Below are 17,666 nucleotides of genomic sequence, written 5' to 3' on the forward strand. Positions count from 1 at the left end.
AGATTGTGTATTAATAGAATAAATGTGGAAAATTTCGAATAATTTTGGTAAAAATGGTGACCATTTATATTAATACATATATTTTTTTAAAACAACTTTCAATAACGTGAAATAACTCTCTTATTATGTAACTTTGAAAACTCCTATATATAGTCTTTTTTGTGCTTTTAATAAGTCCATATTCAAATATCGAAATCAAATCTATACTAAAAATAATAGAAACCACACATAAATTCCAACATTTATTAGAGAAATAAATTTGTTAATATTTCAAAATTACTTTAACATTTATACATTAAGGCTTCTAGGAACTTTTTACATATCGCATTATCTTGCGTAACCAAATAGATATTTCTTATATTTATTTATCATTGAAAAATATTAACAAATTAAATATTTAAGAATTTCACATATTTTTTCAAAATTCGGATTTTCAATCTATCAAAAATATACGAAATATCTTAAAAATACTAAATTAACGTAACGCTCGTCAATCTCACTAAAAGTCAATAACATACCATAAGGCATTGTAATGTGTATGGTAAGGGTTTAATGTTAACCACTATTTATATTTAAAAAATCAGTGGATACTAATAAATTAATACTACAATACTATCTTTTAATATATGACAATTTCATGTTACCCTTAGAACTAGATAAGTTGCAGTCAAGTTGAAAATAAGTAAGTAGTAAATAATCCATTAATTTTACGCAGGCCTTTGTAATAATTTATATAATTCACACTATGTTTGGATGAAACAGGATATCGCAAACAACAGTCAGGATGGTTGGGCAAAACGTTATCAATAAGTTAGGTTAACTTATCTAAAGTAATCTATCTTAGTAAGCTTTCAATTTAACCTGTTTAATTCAGTGGCGTTTCTTCGGTAGGAGCAGTTGAGCACGGGCACCTCCAAGTTAAAGAAAAAAACCTACCTGCAAAGTGCTAATCAATGGATTATTTAAACCTATTTGATCTTGTATTAAGTCTTTGAAATTATTTTGCTCTTTGTTTTCAGTAATCTTTAAACGAACATTATACTAAATACTTTTTGACGAGCGTATTACCTACCTTAATAAATACTAATTGTTTAACGAATTTAAATAAGTAAAAATTCTTTAACAGAATTAAAATCTAACACAACAACAAAAACATTAATAATATTATCAGTCTTAGAGTATTATTTCTTCTTTGGCTCTGGTAATGCGGCGGCCTCTTCCTGAGAATCTATAATGGAGACATCGGCTAAATAGCCTTCATCGTTACTACCATATTTTAAGTTGCGTCTAATCCCAAAGCGAAGCATTAAGGAAGTCATGGTATCTGATTCACGTGCCGATGCACCCACTGTAACCTGTTCCAACTTGCCAATCCATCGTTTTATCTAAAATAAAATTAATTTATACGTAAGATATTGTCCTGTTATATTCAAAATCATTTATTTGCAAAAAAATAAAAATAATACATTTTATGAAAATGAAGTTATCGCAACAAAAAGGACATTGATTATACACAAGCTCTTTATACAGGGTGTTTTAGAACTATGGGATCAAACTTCTGGGGGTTGTTCAGTGCAACAGAAGAATCCATTTGAGTATAGGAACCCATGTCCGGAAATGCGCCACTACGGCCCTAAGACGCGTTTAAATTTAGAAAAAATATTAATTACCTAAATAGGATCTGCTGCATTTGTTTTTACCTTTTGTATATGATACCATCACAACAATTGTTGAAAAGGCTTAACAAGAAAATGACATTACAAACCATCATATTGAAACTGAAAAGATTATAAACATAAAACCTAATTAACCTAAAAAAGAACAAAACTAATACTAAAAAGAGCAGAAACAAAAAATGGATAATAGACAATTTAGTCGAAAATATAGTCGCGATAACACTGACCGCTCAATGACTGCCGAAGCTCAGAAAAAAATCAAGTAATCACTTTGCAATTGAGACTCCTTAAACTTCTTATGAGCAACTTTTTTACGTAAAACTAAGCTCTTTAACTCTCTTGAAAACCATGCAAAAAAGCTACCAGTATTATAGGACTTAAAGGATCCCCTCATACAAGAGGTTATAAAACTTATTTAGGGAAATATTTATATCAGAAGTGTTGTTAATAAAGGACCAGTCGATAGATGCAAGGAAATTATTTAATAATAAAAAATCAGCATTTTTGAAGTCAAGAACTTCACTGTATACTTTAAAGACTTTGACATGTATGGTACTGAAAAGACACATTGCTACGGAGTGTGAAAATCATCCATCAATCCAGAAGACCCATTGATATTAAAAAAGAAAGGTCAAGAAATGTGCCTTCCGGATTTGGTAGGTGAAACATTTCTTTACCAAATAAGTAATTAAATACCTGTCCAAGCAGTGAAGTTACTGCGACATTCGAACACCCATCCGATAAGGTAATTTTAAGATTTTGATTTTCATTAAACCAAGTGCAACCAGGTAGGTTGAAGTTTCCTGCAATAATAAATAAGCACTTCGGATGGGCCTCAAAGATCTCAAGTACTGTAGCACAGAAAGCACTGTATTGAGCCATATCAGATTTGGGCGGCAGGTAAGCTACACCAAAAACAATATTCTTAAGATTAAGTTGTACAGAAACAAAAACTTGCTCTAACGATGAACAATAGTGTTTAATTAATCACGGTTTAAACTACTTTCTCACAGCAAGTAAAACACCCTGACCATCTTTCTTATTCCTTGTAAGGGCACTTCTATCACATCTAAACACTTCATATGCCGTAAACTCCAATTCAGATGACAAAATGTCCGGAAACAACCATGTTTCGGGCAACGAAATTACATCATAACTGCTTACGGATATCGTTTACTTCAAATGATTTAGCTCAATTAATTAACTTATACCTCTAGCGTTAAAATGATACATTATTAATGAATCACCTAATGATTTTTTTGGACCTAGTACAATTCTCTTAGAAATTGATGGAGCTAGCCCCATTGGTAAATTTCACACCAAAATCACATCTTCACTTTTTTCCTTTCTTTTTGCCAATTCTCCATAAACTTCCCTAATTTCATCACACTATAGTTTGGTAAGATCCATATAAATTATTATATTGCTACCACCCAATTTCTTTTTCTCTATCAAACATTTTTGTAATATGACTGTATAAATGCTGTGGATTTTTTTTTTATTGAAAAAAATTTAGATAACCGAACTTGGAATAAACAGGAGTTAAAGTCAGCCGACTATGGACAAGGCCGTACTTTTTGCAATTGGATCCTAGAAAGGAAAACAGGGAACAACAATATTTTTGTACTAAAATCATTTTTTGTAATAAGATCATTTCCATTTGAATGGTTACGTAAATAAACAAAATTGTCGCATTTGGGGCAATGAAATTCGATGTCTTTCGGATCTCGCATGAAAACCTCTTAAACAAACAGTATTCTTATGATTTGCCACCAAATCTCGTTGGTTGACTTGGAAGCTTCCAGAGATAACTTGAACCTAGGACAGTTTGGTGCATAGAAGGAAGGTGGCTGAAGTGGCGCATACTTATTCAGATGATTTATGATCTTGCTATTAAATTAAAATATATAGGACAAACCAGAAGATCAATTAATGTCAGATTTAAAGAGCATGTAGGTCATGTGAAATATGGAAGAGTTGAAAATGCAAGTGTGACTGAACATTCAGTCACTTTGTAGGGATAGACAACTTTAAATTACTGAAACTAGTTAATAACAATCGAAAATTAGATGCATACATGCTTCATTGCATTTTCGGCTCTATTAGTTACATCATTAGTTACTCTATTAGTTAAGTATATAAGGATATTTGTAAGTAGTTTTAGTTTAGTTCTAATCTTCTCCTGAAGATGCTAACATCGTTAGCGAAACACGTGTCGCGATTAAAAATAAAGAATTTTGGTTAGTGGTAAAACTGTCTCGTAATTTGGCAAACTTAAGCAAAATGTAAATATTAAAAAAAAACTAAATCCTATAAAATATAATTATTTATCTCTGTTTCCCTCTTGATACAATACTGACAGCTGCTTAATGCAGTAGGTGGTATGACTTCCGAACAAAAACGTATTGTAGCTTATTAAATTTATGGTCTAAGTAATTGCAGTTAATTTCGCAAAAAATGAAAATAATTTAAACAAAAAAAATATATATTATTTTACTTTATTACTTTTATTATTTTACCAAAAGCTAAGTAAAAAGATAATTTTTGTATACTTAATAACATTATTAATCAATAAAATAATTATAGTTTTTCCACATTTCCATTGTACCTAAGATGTAGTGAGATTAGAGTCTTAGGGATTACTTTTCATTGTAGCTTTGAGTTCAAGACTCATCTAAATAATGTCGTTTCAGTTGCATCTAAATCTTTGTAATAGCAGACATTTTAATTTAATTTTATTAAAAATTCTGTACTTTACTTTAGTCTTGCTAGATCCAAAGTGGAGTATGATTGTCTCATTTGGCATCCCATTTATTGGGTTGATATTATGAATCTTGAGCCGGTGCAACGCAAATTTTTGAAATATTTAGCTTTCAAAGAAGATAATTTTTATCCTGCTAGAGGACTAGACAATGATTTTTTAATAGATTTGGAATCGTATCCTTGTAAACCAGAAGGCATAGATTAGGAATTACCTTTTTATACAAACTCTCAAATAATTAAATTGATTGTACCGAGATACTAAATCAAATTAGGTATATATTTCCCAGGTTAAACGAACATGTTCTTTAGCTTTTTATTGTCAACGTCCTAGAACTAATATGCTATCTAGAGCGCCGATAAATTATAACTGTTATTTAATACTTATTGTACACATTGTGATATTTTCCATAATTCTCTTAAAGCAATAACTAGCAAGGTTAATTGATCTATTACTGTCTTACTATTGTTTACTTATTTTATAGTTTAGGGTAGCATTATGATATTAAGTAATTTTGTTAAACTATTTTTCGTTTCTTTTTCCTGTTTGGTGTGAATTACCTGTTGGAAATATATGACTATTTATTTATTTTATTACCTCCTCTGACCTACGATTCTGTATTTTCGTAGTCTCAAAATTGCGAATAATAAATGTATTGCCCTTATTACGTGAAATGCAAGAATTTATTACTTACCTTACGACCTAGTATCTCTTTTCTGTTGGAGTCTGGTTCAGTTTTCATCAAAGGCAACAAAATCTGCAAGGCCTGGTGGAACATGTTGATTGCTCTATCTTTGTGACCTTCCCGTAGATACATACTAGCATCACAACCAATGTCAAAACCAACCAAAATTCTAGGAGTACTAATTAGATGTTTTCTGAATTCTTCATGGGTAATAACATCTGATTTTGGGTCAAGTTTGCATGCTGTACTCAATATTAGAAGTTTTTCTTGGCATAAGACAAAATTTTCAAAACTAGTCCATTTTAAGAAAAGATATTCGCGCAGTTTAGGATCTTCTGTCAAATTCGCTTGTATCTTTAATTCTAGGATGCCTTGAATACCAAGAACTAAAGATTCTCCATATCTGCCTTTCGCGGCATACTTAACGGCTTCAGTAGCATGGTTGGATCCATCTTCCATAAACTTCAATCCATAGTAAGGACAATTTTTTAATTCAACAAATGGATGCCTCCTTATGAACACACCACAAAAACGTTCCTCTTTATCGAATTGTAAAAGCCCTCTTACAAGATGGTTGCAGCTGGCTGAGTATCTTTGTTGGTCCCGAAACTGGCAAAAAAAAAAACATTTAGATAAGTAAGTCATTAAATACACCTTATTTTGAGACAGTATGTATAAAATTGTGATACTAATTCAATGAATTTATTACCTTCTGTGGTAATTTTACTAAAACAAAAGTTTTAAAAATTAGATTTATTCATAAAACCTAAGAATAAAAATGTTTAAATATCTGCTTTAAAAATCAACAAAAAGGCAAAAACGTAAATTTATTTAAAATGTATACTTCTCTATACTTTCTCTAAAAATTAAAACAATTTTATTTTAATTCTAAGTACAAATCGACAGTTTAACATGAAGTTCTTCTTATTCTTAAAAGAACAGCGATCATTATATTTTTTTGGTTTACATAAAATTTCACATTATATGTAGTCAAATTGTTTTTAAATTACCAAAAATTTTGTGTGAAAAAATAACGGTTACAACGGATACATAAAAGACTGTAATTTACGATAGATAAAATTATATTAACGTGTATTAAACCTTTTTTTTACGCTTGTGTGGTGTTTAACACTTAGCCGGGAGCTCACAGTCCCAAGGCTTAATATGTTTTGCTTTTAGATTGAAAGTGTTCTTGACACCGATCTTGGTTACCAAGATCACCGCTTTTTGAATATTGGTAAATATTGACATATGTATGTTCGGTTCTTTCAAGTGTATTTTAAGTTTAGCGTGAACAATACTATTGCAGGAAGTTACAATTGCTTTTATTTCAACTAGTTTTAATCACCATATTTCTTTAAGTTCTTCAGCCAGCGATCTGTAGTTTTGGTTGTTTCTCATTGTATACCCCCCACCTGTTTTCATCCAGCGACACTGCGAAATCAATTATTGTGGCCTGTTGGTTCCTTTTGTCTAGGATTATTTTAGGATGATTATTGTGATTGGGATGCATTCCAGTAATCTTTTGATGACTCGTGCTAAACCATAAGGTTTAGTGTTTATATGGTGGTATTTCATCATTTTTTAGCCCTAATTGCTGAAAAATTGCAAGGAGGAGGGGTGTGCCTAGACTAATTATGCCGACTAAGATAGGCAATTGGGCAGCAGTTGGTTACATGCTAATGTTATATGCTGGATTGATTCCTGTTCAGTTTTCTATTTTGCTTTTCAGGATGTATTTTTCATAATATCTTGTTGATCTTGTATTGCAATCTCTAAAAATAAGTACTCTTGGATCTTGTTACTCGTAGATATGTAATTTAGGATGCGAATCTTCTTCCTTATTTTTTATCTGTGTCCAGATAAAAAATATAAAATGGTCTGCCATGCATTATTTTTTGCTGCCAGTTTTCTTTAATCTTTCTAATAATATTTTCTGTTTCAGGCAGTGCTTTTCCCAGATTCAGTGCCGATAAATGGGTGTCCAGAACAACCCGGTAGAGGTAGAACAATAAGTTTTTGCAGATTTTGAGTTTTATTGAGACAAAAGTTGTTCAAGGCAATAAAGTTCTCTTCCCGCTTCTTTTCCAGCTAAGTACAGTCATTCTTTTACTAAGTTTGGGTGGTGCATTCGGTGATTTGTTAGCGTTATACGGACTAACTAATCTCTCTAACGCTTCCATTGTAGCGTTTTATTTTTTGGTTGCTTTTATAATGTAATAATTGAAATTGTCAAATCAGTGGGCTGCCGGAGGCAGTTGTGCATATAGGTCTTCTGATGAACCCATCATGCTCCACCGGGGGTTACTAGAGCCCAATGGCCTTAGAAAAACCGATAATGTCCGGTCAAAAGTTCTGTCACTAGCCAAAATTCGCGTCTTTTTAGGCGTAGTAGATTTTTGATGAGACAGGCAGAGGGCCCACCTATGTGCGCTTTGGCCTGTCTCATACCAGGAAACTCAGTCCATCTTCGGTGGGTCCACTTGTCCAGCAGACCCTTCATTGACGCAACCGCAACGCATTTGGCGATATCAACTATCGGTTTCGACCCCATCGGCACATTCGCGGATCCCAGTCTGGCAAAAGAGTCCGCTTCCTCATTACCTGCATGGCCTGCGTGGCCAGGTATCCAGACGAGCTGAATCCTGCACCAGTTTTTTCAGGACTTTTATGCACTCTAGTACAAGCTTGGAGCTTACCTTTGCGGCCGTGATAGCCTTAATGGCAGCTCTGCTGTCCGAGCATATTGATACGACTGTATTGCGGTGTCCGCAGCTTTCGATTGCGATTTTCTGTCCGCATTTTAATACAGCGAATACTTCGGCCTGGAAGACAGTGGCGTGCTCCCCCAGCGAGTATGCCCTACTGGTATGTGGGATCCCACCACAAATTGGATATTGTATGAAGATAGTATTGATCGCGACATCTAGTATAAAGTGGATTAATGACATTGTAAAAAATAAGAACTCTAGATGGCGTTAGCGATTCTCCGTTTTGAATTTTTAAACAATTTACTGGAATCAGTTTGTTTTTTTTTCTTTCTCTATGACTAAAGTGACTTTCCTATTTGTCTGTCCTTTATCATTGGTCACGTACCCCATGCTCAAAGATCAACCTTTTACGCATTGGCATTCTCCATACCGGGCGGTTATTGCCATTATTTTCCTGTTATTTGAATACTTTGCCTAATGAGAATAGATTGATTTTTATATTCGCTATAACTTAAATCTAAGTGGGGCAACGTTATATTGTTTCTTGTAAAACTGCGTGAGATTATCAATTCTTTCAAAAGGTGTGGTCTTCTGGTTAATAAGTTCAGTTTCTCGAGGTAGGGATTCGACTTCACGGTTACCTTATTACTAGCCATGGAATCTGAAAGATTACTTTAATAAACTTTATAAAAGATCCTCTAACATTTTGAAGTAAGCTTGATTCCTATTTTTATAAAACGTTTTCTCATGGACTTTAAGGTCGCCATTTTTTGAAGCTTCACCTGTTAATTTTAGGGTCGTATGCAGAATTTTATGCAGGATCTTAAGCGAAATGGTCCAGCCCAAGCCCATTTCTCATCATAAATTAGAACTTTATCAGGATTTATTGCTTCTTCATGACGTTATTGGTTGGACCTTAATCAGCTGCTGTCCTTGAATCTGCACAATGGGTTACCAGGTCAAGCCAAATAAGAAGAATGTGTAAACAATGTTATGATTTCGAATCTGTAATATTGGCTAATTTATATTATTTTATCCTCAATTTTTTAATTATTTTCTAGTGTCTAAAGTTCTTTCCTGGCAATTTGCACTTTAACGTAAATTGCATATCTACCGAAATAGTAATTTATTCAATACCTTTTAATTTCATTATCCTGAATTTCATACAGTATTATATGTAAGCAATCGCACTGAAAGGTTTATTTAGGTTTATTTGATTTAGTAAATGTTGTACAATGTACTGTGCTCTAGGTTAATGTCTTTGGTACAGTAGTGGCTCGTCCTAAGGGTAGAAACGTATCATCCATTTTTCTCTAAGAGACCAAACGAAAACAAAAACAAAAGTAAGGACACAAAGTCACGGTCTCATCCAATCTATATAATTTCTTAAAAAAGCTTAAAAGCTACACGTGTTTCGCTCCTGTCGGAGCATCATCAGGCCTAGACCTACACAGATCACATTACAACTCAGAGTTGTCTTTACAAAGAGTTGTAATGTGATCTGTGTAGGTCTAGGCCTGATGATGCTCCGACAGGAGCGAAACACGTGTAGCTTTTAAGCTTTTTTAAGAAATTATATAGATTGGATGAGACCGTGACTTTGTGTCCTTACTTTTGTTTTTGTCGTCCTAAGGGGCCAAGGAGCCATGGCACTGGTCAATGATGCTTACAAGATTGAACGGCTTCAGAGAGCTTAGGTACATATAAGTTAAATAGGAGTGGACCCCTGCGGAACACCGCTCGTAACAGATTAAAAACTAGATAATTTTGAATTGTAGGACACTGCCCCAGTTCTATCTTTAAAATATTCAGATAATAGCATTATTTGTTAGACCAATATAACGTAAAATACCTAATAAATTTATGATAATAACTTTATGACTTTCGAACACATGCCTTTGATCACATGCTAAAGTTGGCGATTCAGATTATAAAGCTGATCTAATCGTTATGATGGAACCCATCCGCAGTAAGTTCATTCATGGCTGGTGGATTGTGGATAACAAACAGGATGCAGCAATTAAATCTACAAATGTTAAAATCCTAAGACATGGTTTATGGTAGTGGTTTTGTCTGGTTTTTGTATGGTCTGGTTTGTTTGAGTGGAGACCACTACATTTTGTACTGTACGGTTGTTATATATCTGCAAAAATTGAATCGACTTTACTTTCAGCACCAAAAACATAGCCAACAATATATTAAACTGGGTGAGAAGTTATTAAGAAGGAAAACGTTAGCTATCAACACGAAACAGAAGAAAGAACGATTCAAAAAGGAAAACATAAACCTTTTTTATCGACAGAGATATCCAAACATCTTGAAAACAGGCAGCAATTGTTTGAGAGTGCCGAGGAATTTACCACAATTGTACAAAACGCCTGCAATGTTGCTTTACCTAAAAAATGGAAGGAGGAAAACAGCAGTGTATATGTAGTACGAGAATTCAGACAAGGTTAACCAAAGGCAACATTGAAAAATGGAAAAGAACTACGGCTGACATGTACACCGATTGTAATATTTTAAAGAAGACTATAGTAATAGTCAATAGTAATATATAGTGTAAGGGGTATCTTATTGTAACCAGCAAATTCACCCTACCAAATCTGCCCGATTAAAAGCAACTCGATATAGCGAAAAGAGCTTTTCCGAACATCAGAAATATGGCCCAGACAAATAGTAAGAAAGCCAGATATCCCATTATTTACCACAAATGAGCTCACTACCGCGGTTAAGAAAATTAAACCTAATAAAGCATCAGCACCTGACAACCTACCGCCAGAAGTGATAAAAGCACACAGCTCAGTCTTTTAACCTTATGAACTCCATCCTGTTTTCAGGCGTCAAACCCTGGAAAACTGCACAGCTGGACCTTATACAAACGAATCTGCCTTATAAACGTAGTCGATTAAAGGCGGAAATAGATAGACCGGATGCAGGCAGACAGGCCTCAGACAAAAGAAATTCACTACTATCAGCTCAGAAAGGTCCAGGAAATGGTTGCAGACGTAAAGTTGGCATACTGCGAAAGAAGAAACTTACGCGCCTTCGTAACAGTCGATGTAGAAAAATGCTTTCAACTTGGCTTCATAAAAAGGGTTGCTCACAGAACTAGGGAGAAGAAACATTGCTACATGCTTGTTCAATATGTTGGCTAGCTATTTCGAAGATCTATTGCTAAACATTGAAGACCCGTAAAAAATGGTAATGTGCGGTGGCCCACAGGATTCAGTTTTAGGACACTGTGGAATGTCTATTATGACGAGATCCTAAATTTTCCAGTATCGAGAGGCATAACTCTGATCGTATACGTGGACGACCCGGGTATCCTAGTAGAAACTAGAGAAAAGGAGATGTTGGATGTCACAATACATCACGCCTTAAATAATATTACGGAATGGATAGAGAAGAACAACTTAAAACTGGCGCCACACAAACCAGGCGTAGTACGCCTTGTTACAGGTAGAAAAATCAAAATCATTTCTGTGACTCTAAACGACACAATCACTGAAAGTCAGAAAGATTTCAATTATTTGGGCATCCATTTAGATAGAAATCTCACCTTTACATATCAAAATCGTTGCTAAAAAGGCCAACAAAGCATTAAACAAATAAGTCGCCTAATGTCAAAAACATATAGACCATAGGAAGGATGCAGAAAAATATTGGCCTGATGGTAGAGTCCATTAGACTTTATAAGAAAAAGCCATACAAAAGAAGATTCACAGAAAAGCCATTTTTAGTGTGCAAAGAAGAACTGCAATTCGAATAATTTGCGCGTACAGGACAACATCAACCAATGCTGGTAGTAGCAAGATTCCCTCCAATATGCTAGCAAGCTAGCAAGAGCAGAGAAAGAAAAAGAAGCCAGGAACGTAGCCAATAAAGAACTAATTTCCCAATGGCAAGAAGAGTACAATCACGAAAATAGCACAGTAGGTTGAATGAAAAGGCTAATACCCAACATACGACTTGTGTAAAAACGAAACCCGGTAAAACAAACTTCCACCTGACCAACTACTAACTGGTCATGGAAATTTCCAAGCCTATCTAATGCGTGTAAACTTAAATGGAGAAATGCTCTTATTGTGGCGGCACCGATACGGCTGAACGTACATTCGTCCAATGAAGACAAGTTGCTAAACAAACAATTGGTTCACTAGATCCTGACACCATAATCGCAAAAATGCTTTTCCGGAGATCTATAAGGAAATATAAAGAGAGATAGTAGACCCAATTCCAAAAGAGAATTAATGTCCACGCGCAGCTAACTTTTATGACCACTTTCTTGAAGTAATACATCCAGTAGTTCCAAGAAGGAATCCTACTTTGACCGCTTTCTTAACTAAGATTTTCTAAGATCTTTATCTTAACCGCTTCACCAGTAACTTCTTCCAATATGTGGTCTTCAGAACAGCACTTGGAGTTCTTGTTTGAGTCTCAAAATAACTGATCTGTTAGGAATGTAAATTTTGTCCACAAGTGCAGTTTTCATTGCTGGAATAGACTGCTTAAGTCGATCAAAGTTTTTGTCGCATGTTACAAGTATTTTCACTGGTTTAATTTTAAGACGCGTAAGGCGTCAGTTAAATATGTTATTTAAAATAGACAGTGCCTTGATGTCAAAACGAACCACCCTTAATAATTTCCTAAAAAAAAAATACGTTAATCTAGATGTACAGGAGGACCTTTAAATGTCTGTAAAAAAGCATTAAAATGTCTATTAAACGAATAGTAATATGAATAGTAACTAAGAATGCCTGAGAATAATAGATATTTTATCGACCTCAAACTTATTTATTTTAAATGGTTACCCTTAATGTAATAAAAAGCATAAAATCTCCTATCTAACTAAACCGAAAAAAAATCAAATCGGTTAACGTAAAAGCGAATAGTTGGTAACGTCAAAAGGGTTGCCTTATAGTGTCACACATTATTTTAAATCGCAAACAATTTTCCATCTCACTTCGCCAAAAAATAGATACAGGTTGAACCGATTTACTAGTAAAATGTACGATAATAACCAGTTCATTGAGTTCAAATTTTTTTTGTGGATGTAGTTGCTGATGGGATACTAAATGAAAATAATGTGTATTTCCAACAAGATGGAGCTCCCCCGCACTACGCTTTGAAAGTTCGAAAGTAGCTTAATGGACTGTTTCCAGGGATGTGAATTGGGAGGCATGGTGCAATTGAATGGCCCGCACGGCTGCCACACTTAACACCACTAGATTTTTGTCTTTGGGGGTATTTAAAACGCAAAGTTTATTAAATCCGAGCTGAAAATATTAATGATTTAAAGGATCGAATTACACGCGAATGTAGAGATATTAGCGGACAAACACTTGCAAGTTAGGAATTTCAAAGCAGACTTTATTATCTGGCGAATAACGAAGCACATTATGATCCGATTTGACATATGAAAGTGAGGTAATTGGCAGCTTTGTCAAATATAAAAGTAAACGTTATTAACCCTGATATGTAGATTTTTTTTAAGAAGTTATTAAGGGAGGTTTGTTTTGAAATGAAAGCACTATATATAGTTTTGCAATATATTTTCTTCATCAGCTAATCTGTTAATTCATTAATTAATTAATGTGTATAGCAAGAAAAATAAAATTCCCAAAAATAAATTTATATATCTACCTAGACTAGATTTATTTTGATTCTTTTTATATAGAGAAAAGAACAAATTACTTACATCAGGTATCATTTTTCTTCTTATGAAATCTATATGTCTTTCTTTATCTTTCTCGGTATGACCGTATAGAGTTTTGCCAAACATCATATAGTACATGACAACTCCAGCAGACCATAAATCGCATCTTGTATCCACTGGCATCTTAAGCAAAACTTCTGGAGCCATAAAGTTTAAAGAGCCTGCTTGGTACATTAAGTTGCAATCAACCAATTTCAGTTCCGAGAGCCTAAAAATTTTATCAAATATTGTTGTTTCTTTATTCATTTTAACGTGCCCATTTGAATGATAGAAGGTAAATTTCTCTATTATTTTTTTCATTATTAAGAAATGGTTACGAAAATACAGTATAAAAATGCATATAATGACTTGTTTTCTGATTTTACACTTTAAATTGTATGCCATTTGTTATTCAGAAAAAAAGGTAGTTTGTTGTATAAATGTTAAAGATAATGCAGTACAAAGCTGGCGGAGAGCTTCACACATTTATAAAAACTGTTATGAAAAGATACTAGCTGCATATTTTTATCTGTATACGATTAGAGTTAGTAGAGGTGGCTGGTATAAAAATTCAAAAAAATAATCTACTAATTCCACATTTGATTGAGAAAAAAAGTACTAGTTTTTTTTAAAGTTGTAAATCGTGTTTTAGAATCGTGAAGGAACTTAGCAATATGCAGTGCATATCTGAAACACCCATTATTTAAATGAAACTAATGACCATTAAGCTTGATTGAATTCTATTCTTTGAAGAGATAATTCGATGTTTTTTTTACTTAAGGATGCAATTACATTAATTATTACATTGCCAAAAATAATTTTAACTCTTTTAACTCTTACAGACTGAACTTTTTAAAGTGCCAAATTTTCCATTTAAAAATTCGGAACTACTTATAAACTATAAGATTTAGGTATCATAATAATTTTTTGTTTTTAATTTTCATACCACACAAAGTCATGTAAAAGAGAAAAGGACAATCCTTCTCTTTTTTAACTTAAAAAGACTAGATATTGCAAGTAAATACATTGATTTCGCACAAGATTTATCGTTGGAGAGGCGTGTATAATAGTTCAAATCATTTTTTAATACCCTCGGTTGCCCGTTGTGTAGCCCACTATAAGAAAATTACTGTGACCTGTACAAGTATTCAATACTAACCCAAAATCTGCTATTTTTATGGCAGGCTTATTATTGTCTTCTATCCTATGCACTAAAATGTTATGGGTCTTTATATCACCATGTAAAATTCCCAAAATGTGCATGTAATCTAAGGCTGAGAGCAGCTGTCTCATCACGATTTGAATAACATCTTCTTTGCATGGAACTTTGTCGGATAAATAGTTCCTAAGGCTGCCAAACATCGCATATTCTGTACCGATAAATACGAACCTAAAACTTTGAATAAACAAAATTTGTTCAATTAAAAAAAATCAAATATAATATAAAACTCAAGAAATCTGTGAAATTTACGAACATCATGAAAAATACGATCATATTGAAAAAATAAAATTGTTGTCATAATACCATAGTACCATCATTATTTACATTTTATATATTATATTTTACTGGCTTTTGCCCTGCATTCATGGAGGGTGAGCGGCCATATTGTGCAATAAAACTAATTTATTTTTTATGGCCCTTTTGCAGTAGCAGTCTATCTTCACAAACTCTATTTGGCAAAGGGAATCATCCTTTTCACGTTTCGTTATTTGGTTTAATTACAATTTCTATTAGTATGCCTTAAGAACAATATCTTATTTTAAAGATTTGTTATTTACTTATAAGTGTACGTAAAAAACCCATTGTTTATAAAAAAATGTGATATTTACTTCTATTTTTAATGTTAGCATAGAGTGCTCTAAGAGTGCGCGGTCAATAAGAGTACGCACTCGTCGATTTTTGGAGCACGTCGTCAACAACAACAAGGTGTTAGTTCATACTGATTAAGAGGAGTGTCTGCATGTTTCTTGTGCATTTTAAGCAAATAAACAGCGATAATAACGTTATTAGGTAAGTTTAAGGAATTTTATCTGTTTTGTTATTATATTTTGACATTTTGGATATTGTAACTGTAGTTTTCAACAATTTCGCGGTCATATTTTGTCATGCTTACAATAAACCTTGAAGAATCGTATAAATCATACCGTTGTTTACAATTTCGAACCAAGATGGAGGCAGCACTGGCGCTTTTTAAAACATGCTCGTTTTGTAAGAGTGCGCAATCATTAATATTGTAAGAGTACGCGCGCACTCTTACAAACCAGGTTTTTTGTTCTAACGGATTAAACGTATTTTTTCTTGTGTTTCAGCATGTCTGGCAGAAAACGAAGTTCTCAACGTGCTTTATGCTCACCGGCGGTTATGGAGGCAGCAAGACAGAGGATTGAAAATGGATAAAGTAAAAGAAGCATGGTAAAATCCTTAGGAATGGCGGAAAGCACGTTAAGAAAAAGGCTAAAAAGGACAACTGTAGCTACAAAACTGGGAAGATTCGACATTACCTTAACAGCAGAAATGGAAGAAGAGTTGTGTTGTGTGATGTGAAGAGTTAATATAATTAAAACAATAGACAACATGTTTTACGGGTTAACTTCTAGAGCTCTAAGAAGTCTAGCATTTGAGTTCGCTGAAAAAAACAAATTAAAACATCGTTTTAATATATACCTTCAAAAATGGCTGGCTGCGTGAATTTTTAAAACGGCACAAAGATGTTACATTAAGGCAACCCACCGCTTCAAGCGTCGCCAGGGCTGTTGGGTTTAATAAACCACAGTGTGAGCGGTTTTATAAAAACCTCTCGGAGTTAATGAACAAATATAAATTTCCGCCACGTGCAATTTACAATATGGACGAATCGGGATTTCAACTGTCCCAAACAAGCCCCCTAAAGTTTTCTCTATAAAAGGAAACAGGTGTGTCAAATAAAATATCAAGCGCAGAACGGGGAACCAATGTTACTGTTGTATGTGCAATAATTGCTAGTGGACAATTTATTCCTCCCGCATTTATATATCCACGTAAAAGAATGAAGGCAGAACTTTTGGACGGAGCTCCGCCATCTTCAATTGGAATGGTATCTGATAGTAGTTTCATCAATCAGGATTTGTTTGTTGATTATGCCACACATTTTCGAGATCATGCTAAGCCAACAAAGGAACAACCACTACTAATGATAATGGATAACCACACTTCCCATTGTTCTATTGCAGCAGTTGATTTTTTTCGACAATATAACATTATCGCATTAACACTTCCTCCTCATAGTAGCCACCGTATGCAGCCACTTGACCGATGTTTTTTTAGCCCGTTAAAAAAGTTTTATTCCAACGAGTGTGAAAAATGGTTGACGAACCATCCAGGTCGGATAATTACGGTCTACCAAATTGCTTCAATATTTGCACCTGCATATTTTAAAGCTACTACTTTAACGAATGCGATTGAAGGTTTTAAAGTGACAGGGATATGTCCCTTTAATGATGATATATTTACCGAAGCTGACTTCATGGCCACTTTAGTCACAGAACGAGAAAATTCTGCTACAGCTACAGTAGTTACGCAAGTAGATGCGCCAAACATTCAGTTAGAAGTCGCTGATAACTCAACATCTAAAATCAATATTCAACCTCATCAAATCTCTGAATTAGCCTCTGAAAATGCTTTCAAAGTTCTTGACAGTCCAACTGTTGTTCTTGAGAGTTCCACTACTAAGAAAAATTCACCTCAGCCTACAGAGCTGGTTTCCAACACATCTGCAATCATTTCAACTTTGGAACAAACAGTTGCTGTAGCGCCAGAAACCAAAACATTTGATTTATCGAACACTCCTGGAACATCATCAACTTATATTAAATTAACAACAATTTCTCCATTACCCAAATCAATTACGTTCAGGTCAACAAGTCGCAGAAGCAATAAGTCAGAAATTATCACCAGCTCCCCATATAAGGACCAACTAATTGAAGAAAAAGAGAAAAAAAACCGAAACCCATATTCAAACTACATATGGGCTATAACCTACCACCACTACAAGAGCTTTCGGAAGAGAGTTTAAAAAGAAAATGCGCTGTGAACCTCAGACAGGCAAAGAAGACACCGAAAAATGGAAAAGCTGTTTTGAAGAAGCCAAAATCACCGCCT

The 17,666-nt window shown here is 34.0% G+C and overlaps 1 protein-coding gene across 7 annotated transcripts in view; it reads right to left on the minus strand.

Moving 5' to 3' along the window:
- Positions 1-229: 229 nt before the first annotated feature.
- The window catches only part of LOC126748540 (serine/threonine-protein kinase ULK3-like), a 57,656-nt gene continuing 40,219 nt past the window's right edge, over positions 230-17,666 (minus strand). For 6 of the 7 annotated variants that reach the window (XM_050457856.1, XM_050457850.1, XM_050457852.1 and 3 more), the window contains 4 exons: positions 14,688-14,924; positions 13,532-13,757; positions 5,132-5,731; positions 230-1,385 (listed from right to left, as the gene is read on the minus strand). In XM_050457856.1, coding sequence (XP_050313813.1) covers positions 1,182-1,385; positions 5,132-5,731; positions 13,532-13,757; positions 14,688-14,924 — 1,267 coding nt within the window. In that variant the 3' untranslated portion in view covers positions 230-1,181. The remainder of the gene's footprint in view (positions 1,386-5,131; positions 5,732-13,531; positions 13,758-14,687; positions 14,925-17,666) is intronic. The other variant, XM_050457855.1, reaches the window with a different exon arrangement.

Source organism: Anthonomus grandis, chromosome 22 (assembly GCF_022605725.1).
Source record: "Anthonomus grandis grandis chromosome 22, icAntGran1.3, whole genome shotgun sequence".
NCBI lineage: Eukaryota > Metazoa > Arthropoda > Insecta > Coleoptera > Curculionidae > Anthonomus > Anthonomus grandis.